Below are 15,853 nucleotides of genomic sequence, written 5' to 3' on the forward strand. Positions count from 1 at the left end.
CTGCAGACTGCCCCTTATCTCAGTTCTTTTGACATACTTGCATTTTAGCCAATTAGTGCTGACTCATAAATAACTCCACAGAAGTGAGCACAATGTTATCTATATGACACACATGAACTAGCGCTATCTAACTGAAATACTGTAAAAATGCACTGAGATAAGAGGCTGCCTTCAAGGGCTTAGACATTAGCATATGAGACTACCTAAGTTTAGCTTTCAACAAAGAAAAAAGTAAATTGGAAAGCTGTTTAATATTGCATGCCCTAATTTTGACTGGGCTGTCCCTTTAAAGTCTGCTCTAGAGCAGCAATGCAGCTAGCTGAACACATGTGGTGAGTCATTGATAAGAGAAAATTTTGAGTAGCCAACAATCACCAGCTAACTCCCACTAAAGTAGGACATGTATATATTATTTTTCAACAAAGGATATCAAGAGAACAAACTAAATTTGACAAAAGAAGTGCATTTAAATGTGAGTAACATGCTCCATCTAAATCATGCAGGTTTAATTTTGTTTTTCCTATCCCTATAATGACAGGAATGCATGGGAACATAGGTGAAGAAATGGTCAGTGAAATTCTTACATGATCCCCAGCCATTACAGTGAGGCTCTTCCTTCAACATCACAAGTGTCTATGGATCTCGGCCTGTATGACACATTATTTGAGGTTGGTCCCCAGATACAACTATGAGTTAGTAAAATCACAGTATAAAATAAAACATCAAATTATATAAATATCCTCCCATGTGATAACCCAGACTCTGAAATCTACAAGAAATTCACGTGTGTCTTATCGAATGCATCATGTGGTTCTAAAACATTAAAAAAATACAATGTTAATGAAGCTTAAATAACCTTACAACTATTGTATTCAGCTTGTATAAACTATAGCATTTTAAAATATATTACATTATCAAAAGTAAAATAAATATTATCTTTTTGACAATTAATAACTCCTTAAACGGACAGTAATTGTGCAGTGCACAAAGCACACTTACCATTTAGTACCTCTTTTACATCAGAGAATGCTGCTTTGCAGCAGTTATGCATAGAAGAATAAATGGTAGTATGAATTAATGTAGTTTTGAATATTATAATAGGTTATGTTTAGCAATAACACTTTTTGTGACGTCATCTGATGCACATTAATACACTCTATAAAATATCTTTCAAAGTTGGCAGATCTGGAATGATTAAACAAACATTTTAATATATGCTGTTTGGCAAAGGAGCTTACAATCTAAATTTAGTGTGTGGGAATTTGTAGGAGGACTCTATGGGTTGTCACATATTTTTCTCTGTGTTTTCATTACATTCCAAAGGGTCCTAGATGTCAGTAGTCATTTGTGTAAATAAGTGCTCTCATTCATAGGTGGGCTAAAGATTCTTCCCCTCCCTCTCCCCTCTCCTTCTCTCCACCTCCTCTGCTCTGAAGCCCCCTCGTCTCTCTGCATCCTTCAACCTGCAGACTGGAGTCAGACATCCTTTGCTAAGGGCCAGGGTTCCAGCCAGGACAGAAGGGCAGAAGACAGGGGGACATATTAGGATTATTCACAGATAGTGGAGTGGAGAAAGTCAGCATGGCTGGGCTCCAATCTCTTGGGCTCCTCTTTGTATTCCATCTCTTAGTGGCAACCCAAGGGCAGGTAAGTTGCTCTGATTTCTCTGTCTGTAGGACTCATGTAGTCATCCAGCCATATTGGCTTTATATTTTCCAGGAATTCTCTTATGGTTTTAAACTTTCTTAGGAAAGAAGAAGTAATGTTCAGGAATACAATTCTGAACTTTAGTGTGTACATAACAATTTAATCACACAACATATTTTTTTGAAAACCTCTACCCACTATAAGCAGCTCCAAAATTTAAATGAAAATAACAAGTGTAGTTAAAAAAAACATAGTAGGTCAGAAGATAAATTGAATAGCTTTTTATTTGTAAATAATATGTTCATAATTTCAAACCCGGGATACAATAAGGGCCTAGTGATTCTTATTTGTGTCCAAATAATATTCAAAAATGTTTTACTTTTTTACATTATATATTTGATTCTAAGCTTTTGAGTGGTAGAGAACATTTATGGAGCCACAAATATGCATAGTTATGTCTTACATCAAATAAAAGACTATTTCAGTCCTGGTAGGTCTAGCTTTTAGCAGAGTGCTGTATGTTGCAGTTATGTGTGAATGGAACGCATTCCTTTTCTTTGCTTTCATCCTGCAAGGAAACTGGTATAGCTATTAGAACCATTGCGACTGCCTGTAATATTCCACCAGCTCCCCAATGTGTAATGAAATAACGAGTTGACCTTCTAGTAGTGTCATCATTTACCTAAATACATCGGCTGTGATGGTTATTAAGCAGCTCCTTTTTATGACTAGTGTGAAGTTAGGTCTCATATTATATTTGGCCTATTGATTTATGGTTATACAGACTAGATTTATATCCCCTATATTAAATATTATTACCTTCACTGGAAGGTTGTTCAATGTAACCACCACATTTTAATATAGCACTTTCTAAGAATAACACTCGTTAGAAATTCCTGTGAGTCTGTGACTTTTATTTTGTATATTTTATTAGTAACACAGAAGTGCTTTATATATTTTTTTATTTTAATCCTTTTTACAGGTCCTGTGTCTGAACTCTTAATTCTCCTTGTCACAGGTCCTGACATTAAATTAGAATACAAGCAGGGTTTTTCATACTTCAGGGGTTTTTCTCTTCTTCTCCTGACCATGTATTCCCCCCAGTGTCCCCACAGCTCCCCCCAATTGTAAGTGAAATCAGACCTTGGTCCCCCCTCAAACAAAGACGCCCCTTGTTTTCCTGTGTTATACCTTTGAAGCCCAAGTCTCCTGTGAGAAGCCTCGGCCTCTCAGCAATTTATTTTTGAGGCTATGAAAACAAAGCACAGAGCTCACTACACAATGCCCGTGTGTTAGTGAGGTCTGTGCTGTGTTTGCATAGCCTGCTAAAGATACTGGCAGCATCTGTGTTTCTTGCTATGTCTAACTGTTCCTGCAGCTCACATTAATTCCTGCACTCACAGCTTGTGGTGAATCCGCTCATTCCTTCTAACTCAGGGATAGGAAATGAAGCAAAATAATTGCAATAAGGGTCCCACAGAGATCTGTACTTCATGACTAGTATTTCTGAACACAACTTTCTTTATTTGTATTTAATTCATATTTGGATTCCACACATGGCTAACTGTGTCTGAGAATGTATAGAGCATTGCAAAGCAATACATAAACAATAATAGCAGTAGCTTATGTTAAAAAAAGACTTACAATTGGCTGAACACTGAGGTAATAAAATTTGAATATTTTTGTCTATTTATTTGTCTTGATTTTTTCTATTTAATTTTTCCGCTTTTTTGGGAATTATACAATTCTGCCGTTGTTGTGTGCAAAATATCATTGCCAAATCTAGTTGTAAAAATATACCTCATGAGATATTCTGTGCTGGATGACATTACAGAACTTATGGGCAGTTGTGTTGTAAAATTACAATGTTTAAAGGTTTGTGACACAGAATCTGGAGATGACTGGAGAAATGTTAATGATATTTGTGATGTTTAATAGACAAATGAAGTAGGGCAAATAATCATAAATATTTTGGATCAAAAAAACTTTATTTATGTAAAGCCAAAAGTACATATGGTGTGTGTTTAAGGGACATAATTAGCAGCAATATTATTATATAATCACTATCTTCACCATCCCTTAATCATATAAAATATCTTGTCAAGTGTACAGTATTGATTTTTTATACAATGGGGGTCGGTGACAATCCTTTAATGATCCAAATACAAAACTCAAAGTCTGTTTTTGTAGATAAATCATTTAATGACTTTTCTAAATGATTGGTATAGACCCAATGCTACATTGGCATTTCTCTGCCTTTCCCACAATGCTTAAAGCAGGAGGTTACAGATATCTACAACTTTTAAGGTTCCGAACATTTAGCATTTATTTACACTATAAAATGTCCCCTGACCCTACAAATATGTGTCTAGCTCTTCAATATTCTGTCTGGTTCCCAAATCTCATTTAAATGTATTGACTATTAAACCCTGGGTTGCCCTAATCTTGCACCAAAAAGATTATAATCTCCTGACATTGAAATAGAAATGAAAATGTGGTAATTTGTTAATTTTATTGTTTGTGGTGAAACTTTTCTAAATTAGCACAAAGGGCAGTCTCTTTGATAAGTATGTGACATTATAATGTTCTAATATCACATTAATTCCATCTAAGAAGCACCCTAGAGGGTTTGGATGTCAGTATTAGCGTCTCTATAGTATTAGCTTTATTGCTGCTAACACAAAAAAGATTGGGCTATTTGGAAATATGGTTTAAAAGTCATCAAACACTAAAAAGAGACACTACCTGGTTATGACTTAGATAGGTAATACTGTATACTTCTTTTGCAGAGAGCTGGGCCACCAGGACCCCCAGGACCACAGGGACCCCCAGGAATTCCAGGCAAAGATGGCATTGATGTGAGTTTTTGGGACTGGATGGGGGAGAGCACAGTTTGGTGGGAGGGTATAGGTAGATTAACCCGTTCAGTGTCAGCTGACCCCATACAACAAATGGTGCAGTGTTACTAGAAGTGCAATCTGGAAATGAGAGGGTTACAACATTCGTGAGCGTCTAAGAATTATGCTCTGTTTGTGCAGAGTAGCATAAAGGCTTCTCTGTATGCTCCTTGTAACAACCCACCCCTTGTCAGGAAGGAGTAGCCATACAAACCTACAGAAATGTTTCCTGGTCTATCTGTAGCACAAGATCACAGGTGACTCAGTCTGCACAGAATTCTAAAGGAAGAAGGGTGGGATCCTTCCCTACACTACCTGTCTGTATTCCTGCTGGGACAGCCACTTGCTGCAGCACATTCTTTTTATTGTATTCAGAACGTTTGTGCATTATGTAGCATTACCATTTAAGTTCTAGTTCTCTGATTTTAGTCTGCTCACTATTTTGAATCCAAATTAAATTAATACAGAAAACAACTGAATGTATATTATTTTGTTTTGTATTTGTGTAATAGATGCAGAAGTATGTACACACCTAGCTGTGCAACTAGCTCTGCTTATTGGCTCATCAACAGTATTCACTTAGGCCCAGCAGTTCTGTTTGCCTCCCAAACAGTACTTCAACTATGTGTTTAACACCATTTCATTTCAACAATATAAGAACATGTCATTTTTTTCTCTCGCTATAATGGCAACACATTCTGAGAGAGTGCAATCCCTTCTCAGCAGATGAATCGCCTTGAGATTTTTATTATTTATTTATAAAATGTCTAGTTATTTTTAATGGAACAACTTTGGAATGTATTTTTATTATTTATTTTGTCCCCTTTTCATGTAATTTAGCTCTGAAAATTGAGCAATTTCTCATTTTTTTAATTCAAATGCACCCCGCTGACTTCTCGAGGCTAACTCTGCCTTATATCTGTCCCTAAGTTAACAGCTGCAAAACAATGGATTTTATACTAAATTTATGACAGCGACTAGACTTCTTGTCTGGGGACTAAAGCCCATATTGGCTTCTCCAAATAAGGCAAATAGTGGGTGGAGTTTGACTATTTAAAAATAATTTATGTAAAAAGGATGTTAATTTGTTTTAAAAATGTTAAGACCTGGCTGATATTTTATTATTCAGCAACACAACAGAAATGTATTGCAATTACAAGGTGTTCACTGTCCCTTTAAGGTGTTAATTGCGGCACAAATTAACAGAGACATTAGAATTTGTTTGTGCTGGCAGCTACTGTAGAAACACCCTCTTCAGTCTCCAAACAGTGCAGACTCCCTTGAATTAAGTTGTAAAAGTGTGGGCAAATTTTCTATCGTACGGTGATATCTTAGTAAATGTCATTATGCTTAATAAATTAGGACGTGCCACTGAAAGGGTTACTAAGGAATATTTTATATGTTTTGTTGAAGAAAGCAATTAAAATTAGTAAAAAAAATTAAAAATATGTCAGGTTTTTAACAGAACCAAATTGGGCTATTAGTTATTAAAAACTGAAGAAAAATGATGTTGCAGTCTTGAAGTAAGTTGGAAAGAAGCAAAAGTAAGAACATAAATATTATGAAAGGTTAATATATAAAACTGAAAACGTATCTGAAACCAATAGTAATGTTAAGGAATCATTAAACGCTACGCATTTCATGCACCTCCCTCTAATGACGCCATTTTGCAACCTAGGTTACACTGCAGGTATCTTAAGGAGAGTTGCTGCAAATGTACAAACACGTCAGAGCTGGAATGTAGTAAAAGCCAGGTTTAAATATGGCAGCACCCATGACTAGATTGGGCGGGGAATAACCTCAACACTATCCTTATAAAATGTATTGAGTGTGTACTATCCCTTTAATGGGGATGTGACTATGACTAGTGGCTCAAAAAGACAAAACTTAAAGGGATATGAAACCCAAAAATGTTCTTTTGTGATTCACATGGAAAATTTACTTCTATTATCAAATTTGCTTCATTTGCATGGTATTCTGTGTTGAAGAGATAGAGTAGTTGTCTGCAGCACTACATGGCAGAAAATAATGCTGCCATCTAGCGCTCTTTAATTAATGCTGCCATATAGCACTCGAGATGTGCATGCTCCAGAGCTTATATTCCTGCTTTTCAACAAAAGATACCAAGAAAAACGAAGAAAATTTGATAATAGAAGAAAATTAAAAAGTTGTTTAAAATTGCCTGCTCTATCTGAATCATGAAAAAAAAAATATGGGTTTCCTGTCCCTTTAATAAGCCCTAACCAGATTTCATATAATTTGTGAGCAATTAAAGACACCTTTAGTAAATAAAGTTACAAATATTTTATTAACTGTCAAAATTCCAATAAAGAAAGGATATAGCCATAGCAATACAAGAACAACCTGACAGGTTTTAATGCAAACACTGCACATTCAATCCCACCCTCATTGGCCCCTCCCATGTTTTTACCCAGACACTCCCTTAGGTTAATTGTTCATAGTGACATATTCTGAGCTCAGTTTTGCAGTTATGCTGCATATAAACCCACAGACCAACAACAGTTATAAACCTTCTAATTCCACCAACAGAGAACAGTTATTTAGCTTGTACACAAGAGCAGTTATCACCACTGATTCTTTTTTACCCAGATGTAATAGTAGCTGTATATCGGCCTAATCTGTGCATCAGTAATACCTTAAAGGGATATGAAACACAAATTTTTCTTTTACGATTCAGATAGAGCATGCAATATTAAACAGCTTTCTAATTAACTCATATTAGCAAACATTTTTTGTTCTCTTGGTATCGTTATTTGAAAAAGCAGTAATGTAAGCTTAAAATCCGGCCCATTTTTCATCCAGCACCTAGGTTGCACTTGCTGATTGATGGCTACATTTATCCACCAATCAGCAAGTGCTCTCCATGTGCTGAATCAAAAATGGGCTGGCTCCTAAATTTATATTTCTGCTATTTCAAATATAGTTACAAAGAGAACAATGAAAAATTGATAATAGGGGTAAATTACAAAGTTGCTTAAAATTGAATGCTCTATCTGAATCATGAAATACAAAAATTGGGTTTCATATCCCTTTAAGGTCTTTTGAATTTCAGTCTCTTTTAGTAATATTTCTTAATTTTAACAGCTATAATATCAATATGATCTCTGTTCTCATTTCAGGAATCTCACATTTCTTCTTGTTTCCTAACAGGGAGAGATAGGTCCAGCTGGCATACCTGGTACTCCGGTGAGTGTAAACTGAAATAACCCGGAAGTCACAAAAGCTGAAATGTATTAAGGGTAGAAAGTATGTTATTAATGAGCAGTTAAACTTCACAATAAACCATATTCAGTCTTGTTCTAAGTGAATGGCATTAAATCCATTAACAGTTTTCACCCTGGGATTTTAATGAGAAATACAAGAGTGAAACATATTAGAGGGAGATAAATTTTAGATCAAGTCAGTGTACTCCGCAGATAACACTGCAGTTCCTTAAAGCAATAAAATGGATAATTTTCATATCTTCTGTTAAGGGTCCCAAAGGAGCCCCAGGAAAACCAGGAGACCCTGGAAAGCCAGGATTATCTGGACTTCCAGGAATTGATGTAAGTATCTTCTTAACCCTATACTTCTTGTGCTAATGTGTAGAACACTAACCAAACATCCAATGCATGACTGAAAGACAAAAAAGCACCTCATGGGTTAAAAGTAATGACCCTTTTCTTTCTTTTCTAGGGGTTGACCGGACCTGATGGAAAGTCTGGCCCTGATGGACCCCCAGGAGAAAGGGTGGGTACATTTCACCCCACAACAGTGCCACCTCTTTAGTTTTATTCTGGTAAAATCAAGATGTCTGGTTAAATGTTTCTTTTTGTGCCCTCAGCAGTTAGGTTACTACCCAAAAATTCCCAAAATGGAAACTGTTGGGCCCTCTCCTATGTTATTAAACTATCATACTATCTCCATGTTTTTTCCAACTAGTACAACTAGTACAAGTCACATTTGTTATTTCTAATTCCTGTTGTCCCTGATGTCTCTGATTTCCAATTTATCTCCTATTTCTTGCTTTAATCAACACCTCCCATTTCCTACTTCTCCCAACAACGTAAACGTATTTCTTTATTTCCATGCTCCTCTGACATCTATAATTAACATATCAATTCTCATCTCACTAAAAAGAATATTGTAGTGTAAAAATAAAATACTTAATTTCATTAGGGCATTTTATTGTTAAATAAATTCCTTTATTTTACTATATGTTTAACACCTACAAAGGGTTTAAATACATAGTCAAAGTTGATCTCCTGTATCACTGGAGATGAGGCTACAGCTGGTGAGCAAATGGGAAACAGGCAGTCATGCATATGCACCAGTTAGTCGCTATGTCCTCATCTGCAGAAGAAAGGGGGTTGTTCCAGGAGTGCAATTTTGACTACATTTTTAACCCTTTTAAAAGAGTTAAAGGGATGTGTTACCCATATGCTAAATCACTGGAATGTGGTTCAGCATATCTGTAAAAAGCTAACTAGAAAATATCACAACAGTTAACCTTCAGCTACTGGATGGTGAAAAAACAGCCAGTTGTTTTGCTTTACTGTTATAAATACTCCATAATCTTACAAGACTTTATAAAAATATTCCTTAAACATATGTACACTCCCTTGCAAGTCCTGGGACAATCATCCTGATTGGATGCCTAAAGTCCCTTTACAATGGGATGTGGCTACAGAGGACATTTTGAGGTAAAATATCTTCATTTTTTACAAAGAGATGCATATGTGATATTTTTTAGTCAACTTTTTTCAGCAATGCTGCATCACTTTCAAGTGATTAAGCATTTGGGTAACGTCCCTTTAAATGCATAGTAAAAAACTGAATTTGTTTAAAAATAAATGCTCCATTGAAACCAAGCATTTTCCTTGTTCTGTCTTTCTTAGAAGTTATAATGCAACTGCACAGTTTAGACACTCAACACAGTGGTCGTTATAGTATTTAGCACATCAATTGTCTGGGGGCAGCAGCCAATGGGATAGAATAGGTAATATCTGGGAAATAATTTTAGAGTTACATGCACTTATACGTATATGAACTACATGTTACATACTAAATGGCTTTGCTATATAATTAAATTAGTGCAAGCATGAAGTGCAAACCAATATGCAAATGGTCAAATGCAGGTTTACATTATTAAAGGGACACTAAACCCCCCAAAATTATATCATGATTCAGATAGAGAATACAATTTTAAACAACATTCCAATTTACTTCTAGGATATATTTTACTTCATTTTTTAGATATCCTTTGTTGAAGGAATAGCAATGCACATGGGTGAGCCAATCACATGAGGCATCTATGTGCAGCAACCAATCAGCAGCTACTGAGCATATCTAGATATGCTTTTCATCAAAGCATATCAATAAAATTAAATAAATTAGATAATAGAAATAAATTAGAAAATTGGGGTTTCATGTCCCTTTAACTCAGGTTTGGGTGGCCATATTTTTCTGGGCAGATTAAAGAAATAAGTCAGATGATGTCCTCTATTATATACTATGGAATAAACATATTAAGTGGCGTCTTTACCTATTTGCAATCGTGGTTAACATAGGTATAGTTCACAACTTATCAATTATATAAACTGTAGGGAAACATAATCCAATAGTATTGATATTGCAGTGAGTTAGTAAATACAGGTGTTCCATGTGACCATAGGCCTCTTCCCATGCAGAGATAATTCTGAATATTAAAAATAAAGCCTTAGGGGTAGATTTATCAATGGGCGGGCGGACATCAATACATGCTGTTTTCAGGAGCGTGCATGTGTCTGGACCACTATTTAGCAGCAGTTTTACAGGAATACTTTTAACATTATACATCTGTAAGAGCACTAGGTGGCAGCAGTGTTTGGCATCATGTAGTATTTCAGTTATATGCAGTGCACCTAACTAGCGACTAGATTACGAGTTGTGCGTTAGGGTAAAAAAGCAGCGTTAACAGGTCTTAATGCTGCTTTTTTCACTACCACTGGTATTACGAGTCTTGCAGGTTTAGGGGCTCCGCACACTTTTTTGGCCTTACCGCAAAACGACTCACGTAAACTTTGTAAACCCTTTTTTCTATGGGACTTCCATAGCGCCGGTATTACGAGTCTGTCCTGGGAGGCCAAAAAGTGAGCGGTACACCCTACCCCGTCAAGATTCCTAACGCATTTGAAAGTCAGTAGTTATGAGTTTTACACTACAACGCTGTAGCATAAAACTCATAACTAAAGTGTTAAAAAGTACACTAACACCCATAAACTACCTATTAACCTCTAAACCGAGGCCCTCCCGCATCGCAAACACTAAAATAAATTTTTTAACCCCTAATCTGCTGCTCCGGACATCGCCACAACTATAATAAACAAATTAACCCCTAAACCATAGCACTCCCACCTTGCAAACACTAGTTAAATATTATTAACCCCTAATCTGCTGTCTCTGACATTGCCGCCACCTACCTACATTTAGTAACCCCTAATCTGCCGCCCCCAAAGTCGCCGCCACTATACTAAATGTATTAACCCCTAAACCTAAGTCTAACCCTAACACCCTCTAACTTAAATATAATTACAATAAATCTAAATAAAAATTAATATTATTACCTAAATAATTACTATTTAAAACTAAATACTTACCTGTAAAATAAACCCTAAGCTAGCTACAATATAACTAATAGTTACATTGTAGCTTGCTAAGGGTTTATTTTTATTTTACAGTCAAGTTAGTATTTATTTTAACTAGGTAGAATAGTTATTAAATAGTTATTAACTATTTAATAACTACCTAGCTAAAATAAATACAAAAGTACCTGTAAAATAAAACCTAACCTAAGTTACAATAACACCTAACACTACACTATAATTAAATAAATTAACTAAATTAAGAACAATTAAATAAATTAAATTAGCTAAAGTACAAAACCCACCCCCACTAAATTACAGAAAATAATAAACAAATTACAAGATATTTAAACTAATTACACCTAATCTAATAGCCCTATCAAAATAAAAAAAGCCCCCCGAAAAAAAAAAAAAAAAACCTAGCCTAAACTAAACTATCAATAGCTCTTAAAAGGGCCTTTTGCGGGGCATTGCCCCAAAGTATTCAGCTCTTTTACCTGTAAAAAAAAAAGTACAAACAACCCCCCCAACAGTAAAACCCACCACCCACACAACCAACCCCCCAAATAAAATACTATCTAAAAAAACCTAAGCTCCCCATTGCCCTGAAAAGGGCATTTGGGTGGGCATTGCCCTTAAAAGGGCAGTTGGCTCTTTTGCGGTCCAAACCCTAATCTAAAAAATAAAACCCACCCAATACACCCTTACAACACTAACCCCCTGAAGATCGACTTACTGTTCTGAAGACCGGACATCCATCCTCAAGGAAGCGGCAGAAGTCTTCATCCAACCGGGCCGAGTCCTCAACGAAGCTGGGAGAAGTCTTCATCCAAGCCGGGCGAAGTGGTCCTCCAGACGGGCAGAAGTCTTCATCCAGACGGCATCTTCTATCTTCATCCATCCGACACAGAGCGAGTCCATCTTTAAGACATCCGGCGTGGAGTATCCTCTTCAAACGACGGCTTCTTAAAGAATGGCGGTTCCTTTAAGTGACGTCATCCAAGATGGCGTCCCTTAGATTCTGATTGGCTGATAGAATTCTATCAGCCAATCGGAATTAAGGTAGAAAAAATCCTATTGGCTGATTGGAACAGCCAATAGAATGCGAGCTCAATCCAATTGGCTGATTGGATCAGTCAATATGATTGAAGTTCAATCCTATTGGCTGATTGCATCAGCCAATAGGATTTTTTTCTACCTTAATTCCGATTGGCTGATAGAATTCTATCAGTTAATAGGAAACTAAGGGACGCCATCTTGGATGACGTCACTTAAAGGAACCGTCATTCAGTAAGAAACCGTTGTTTGAAGAGGATGCTCCGCATGTCTTGAAGATGTACCCACTCCGCGTTGGATGGATGACGATAGAAGATGCCGTCTGGATGAAGACTTCTGCCCATCTGGAGGACCACTTCGCCAGGCTTGGATGAAGACTTCTACCGGCTTCGTTGAGGACTTCGGTCCGGTTGGATGAAGACTTCTGCCGCTTCCTTGAGGATGGATGTCTGGTCTTCAGAACAGTAAGTCGATCTTCAGGGGGTTAGTGTTAGGTTTTTTTAAGGGTGTATTGGGTGGGTTTTATTTTTTAGATTAGGGTTTGGGCTGCAAAAGAGCTAACTGCCCTTTTAAAGGCAATGCTCATCCAAATGCCCTTTTCAGGGCAATGGGGAGCTTAGTTTTTTTAGATAGTATTTTATTTGGGGGGTTGGTTGTGTGGGTGGTGGGTTTTACTGTTGGGGGGTTGTTTGTATTTTGTTTTGCAGGTAAAAGAGCTGATTACTTTGGGGCAATGCCCCGCAAAAGGCCCTTTTAAGGGCTATTGCTAGTTTAGTCTAGGGTTTTTTTTATTTTGGGGGGCTTTTATATTTTGATAGGGCTATTAGATTAGGTGTAATTAGTTTAAATATCTTGTAATTTGTTTATTATTTTCTGTAATTTAGTGTTTGTTTTTTTTGTACTTTAGCTAATTTAATTTAATTTATTTAATTGTTGTTAATTTAGTTAATTTATTTAATTGTAGTGTACTGTAGTGTTAGGTGTTATTGTAACTTAGGTTAGGTTTTATTTTACAGGTACTTTTGTATTTATTTTAGCTAGGTAGTTATTAAATAGTTAATAACTATTTAATAACTATTCTACCTAGTTAAAATAAATACAAACTTGCCTGTAAAATAAAAATAAACCCTAAGCTAGCTATAATGTAACTATTCATTATATTGTAGCTTGCTTAGGGTTTATTTTATAGTTAAGTATTTAGTTTTAAATAGGAATTATTTAGGTAATAATATTAATTTTTATTTAGATTTATTGTAATTATATTTAAGTTAGGGGGTGTTAGGGTTAGACTTAGGTTTAGGGGTTAATACATTTAGTATAGTGGTGGCGACGTTGGGGGCGGCAGATTGTGGGTTAATATATGTAGGTAGGTGGCGGCGATGTTAGGGACGGCAGATTAGGGGTTAATAATATTTAACTAATATTTGCGAGGCGGGAGTGCGGCGGTTTAGGGGTTAATATGTTTATTATAGTGGCGGCGACGTTGGGGGCGGCAGATTAGGGGTTAATAAGTGTAGGTAGGTTGCGGCGACATTGGTGGCAGCCGATTAGGGGTTAATAAATATAATGTAGGTGTCGGCGATGTTGGGAGCAGCAGATTAGGGGTTCATAAGTATAATGTAGGTGGCGGCGGGGTCCGGAGCGGCAGATTAGGGGTTAATAAATATAATGTAGGTGGCGACGATGTTGGGGGCGGCAGATTAGGGGTTAATAAGTGTAAGATTAGGGGTGTTTAGACTCGGGGTTCATGTTAGGGTGTTAGGTGTAAACATAACTTTTATTTCCCCATAGGAATCAATGGGGCTGCGTTACTGAGATTTACGCTGCTTTTTTGCAGGTGTTAGACTTTTTTTCAGCCGGCTCTCCCTGTTGATTCCTATGGGGAAATCTTGCACAAACACGTACAACCAGCTCACCGCTGACTTAAGCAGCGCTGGTATTGGAGTGAGATATGGAGCAAAATTTTGCTCTACCCTCACGTTTTGTCTTATAACGCCGGGTTTGTAAAAATCCGTAATACCAGCGCTGTAGGTAAGTGAGCGGTGAGAGAAAACTGCTCGTTAGCACTGCACAGCTCATAACGCAAAACTCGTAATCTAGCCGTAGGTATGTTGTTCATCATAAAATACGAGAACAAAGCACATTTTACGTTATAAATAAAGTTGAAACTGTTTTTATTTAATTGTATGCTCTATCTGAATCATAAAAGAAAAACGTTGGGTTTCATGTCCCTGTGTTTAAAATTTCACACACACACACACACACACATATATATTATATATAGAATACTTTTTTATTTAAAGGGATATGAAACCCAAAATGTTTCTATATTTATTCAGATATACAATTTTAAACAACTTTCCAATTTACTTCTTTGATCTAATTTGCTTCGTTCTCTTGGTATTCGTTGTTAAAATGCATACCTAGGTAGGTTCAGGAGCTGGGAGCTAGCTGCTTATTAGTGGCTGCACATATATACCTCTTGTGATTGGCTTACCGGAGTGTTTAGCTAGCTCCCAGTGCATAACTGCTCTTTCAAAAAAGGATACCAAGAGAATGAAGCAGAATTGATCATTTGTTTACAAATGCATGCTCTACCTGAATCATGAAAGAAAAATCCTGGGTTTCATGTCCCATTAAGGGTAATATGGAATTCATTACAGTTTTTTAACAAAAAGATTATTATCAGATATCAGATATCACATCATACTATGAAATGTTATGTTTCTGCTTTAAGCAGATATTCTAACAGAACTGATATAATATTAAATATTTCATTTTTAATTGGGAAAATGTGAGAGGAAACGACTTATACGTATGAAATAGTTTGGCATTGGATGGGTATGCAGGTATGCAGTGCTTTGTGCATTAGTACATATAATTATTTTTGTTTGTTCAGGATACAGTGTATATATGTGTAGAGTAGGTGTGTGTTTGAAATGCTGTTTTTACATATATATGTACATAAGTCCAAACTGTTATTACATCTTTACTTTACAACTCAGTAAATATAGATAAGATAGAAGATACAACAGGGAGTAATAGGCTTTATACTCATCCGTTTTCGATAACAGATCAGTGGTAGGTGGCAGTATGGAAAGCCACATTGGAATCTGGTATAGAAGCATCCATAGGCAGCTGTATAGTTTAGTCATTAGTGCTGACAAAGCTCATAAAAGGGTTCTTCATATCCTGAACTGACTATGACGTTGGGAAACTCTCTTATACACCTATTTTATATAAAGAAAGGTTTAACAATCTGAAATTAATACTTACCTTAAATACTTGGTACTCAAAAAATTAACAGTCATAAAAACATTTTTTAATAGTCCTGAGTACGTAATTTTTTTTAAAATTGAGTACATAAAACGTTTTGTATTATGGCAACTAAAGAATTTATATCTTTATATACCAGCTTGACTTTTTTTCACATTGTAATACTTCTACTCAGGTACAGTTTTATATGAACACATTCAACTGAGAAATTATTGAGCAAGTTATAAGAATTATATGTACACATTCACAGACACACGCACAACACACACACAAACAGACACACCAACACACAAGCACAACACAAGCAATACACAGACACAACACACACAGCACACACAACACACACACACACAA

At 36.2% G+C, this 15,853-nt stretch overlaps 1 protein-coding gene across 1 annotated transcript in view; it reads left to right on the plus strand.

The window, feature by feature from the left end:
- Positions 1–1,435: 1,435 nt before the first annotated feature.
- Positions 1,436–15,853, plus strand: part of COL9A3 (collagen type IX alpha 3 chain) — a 118,101-nt gene continuing 103,683 nt past the window's right edge. The window contains exons 1-5 of the mRNA XM_053707973.1: positions 1,436–1,647; positions 4,437–4,505; positions 7,716–7,751; positions 8,039–8,110; positions 8,241–8,294. Coding sequence (XP_053563948.1) covers positions 1,582–1,647; positions 4,437–4,505; positions 7,716–7,751; positions 8,039–8,110; positions 8,241–8,294 — 297 coding nt within the window. The 5' untranslated portion in view covers positions 1,436–1,581. The remainder of the gene's footprint in view (positions 1,648–4,436; positions 4,506–7,715; positions 7,752–8,038; positions 8,111–8,240; positions 8,295–15,853) is intronic.

This window comes from Bombina bombina, chromosome 1 (assembly GCF_027579735.1).
Source record: "Bombina bombina isolate aBomBom1 chromosome 1, aBomBom1.pri, whole genome shotgun sequence".
Taxonomy (NCBI): domain Eukaryota; kingdom Metazoa; phylum Chordata; class Amphibia; order Anura; family Bombinatoridae; genus Bombina; species Bombina bombina.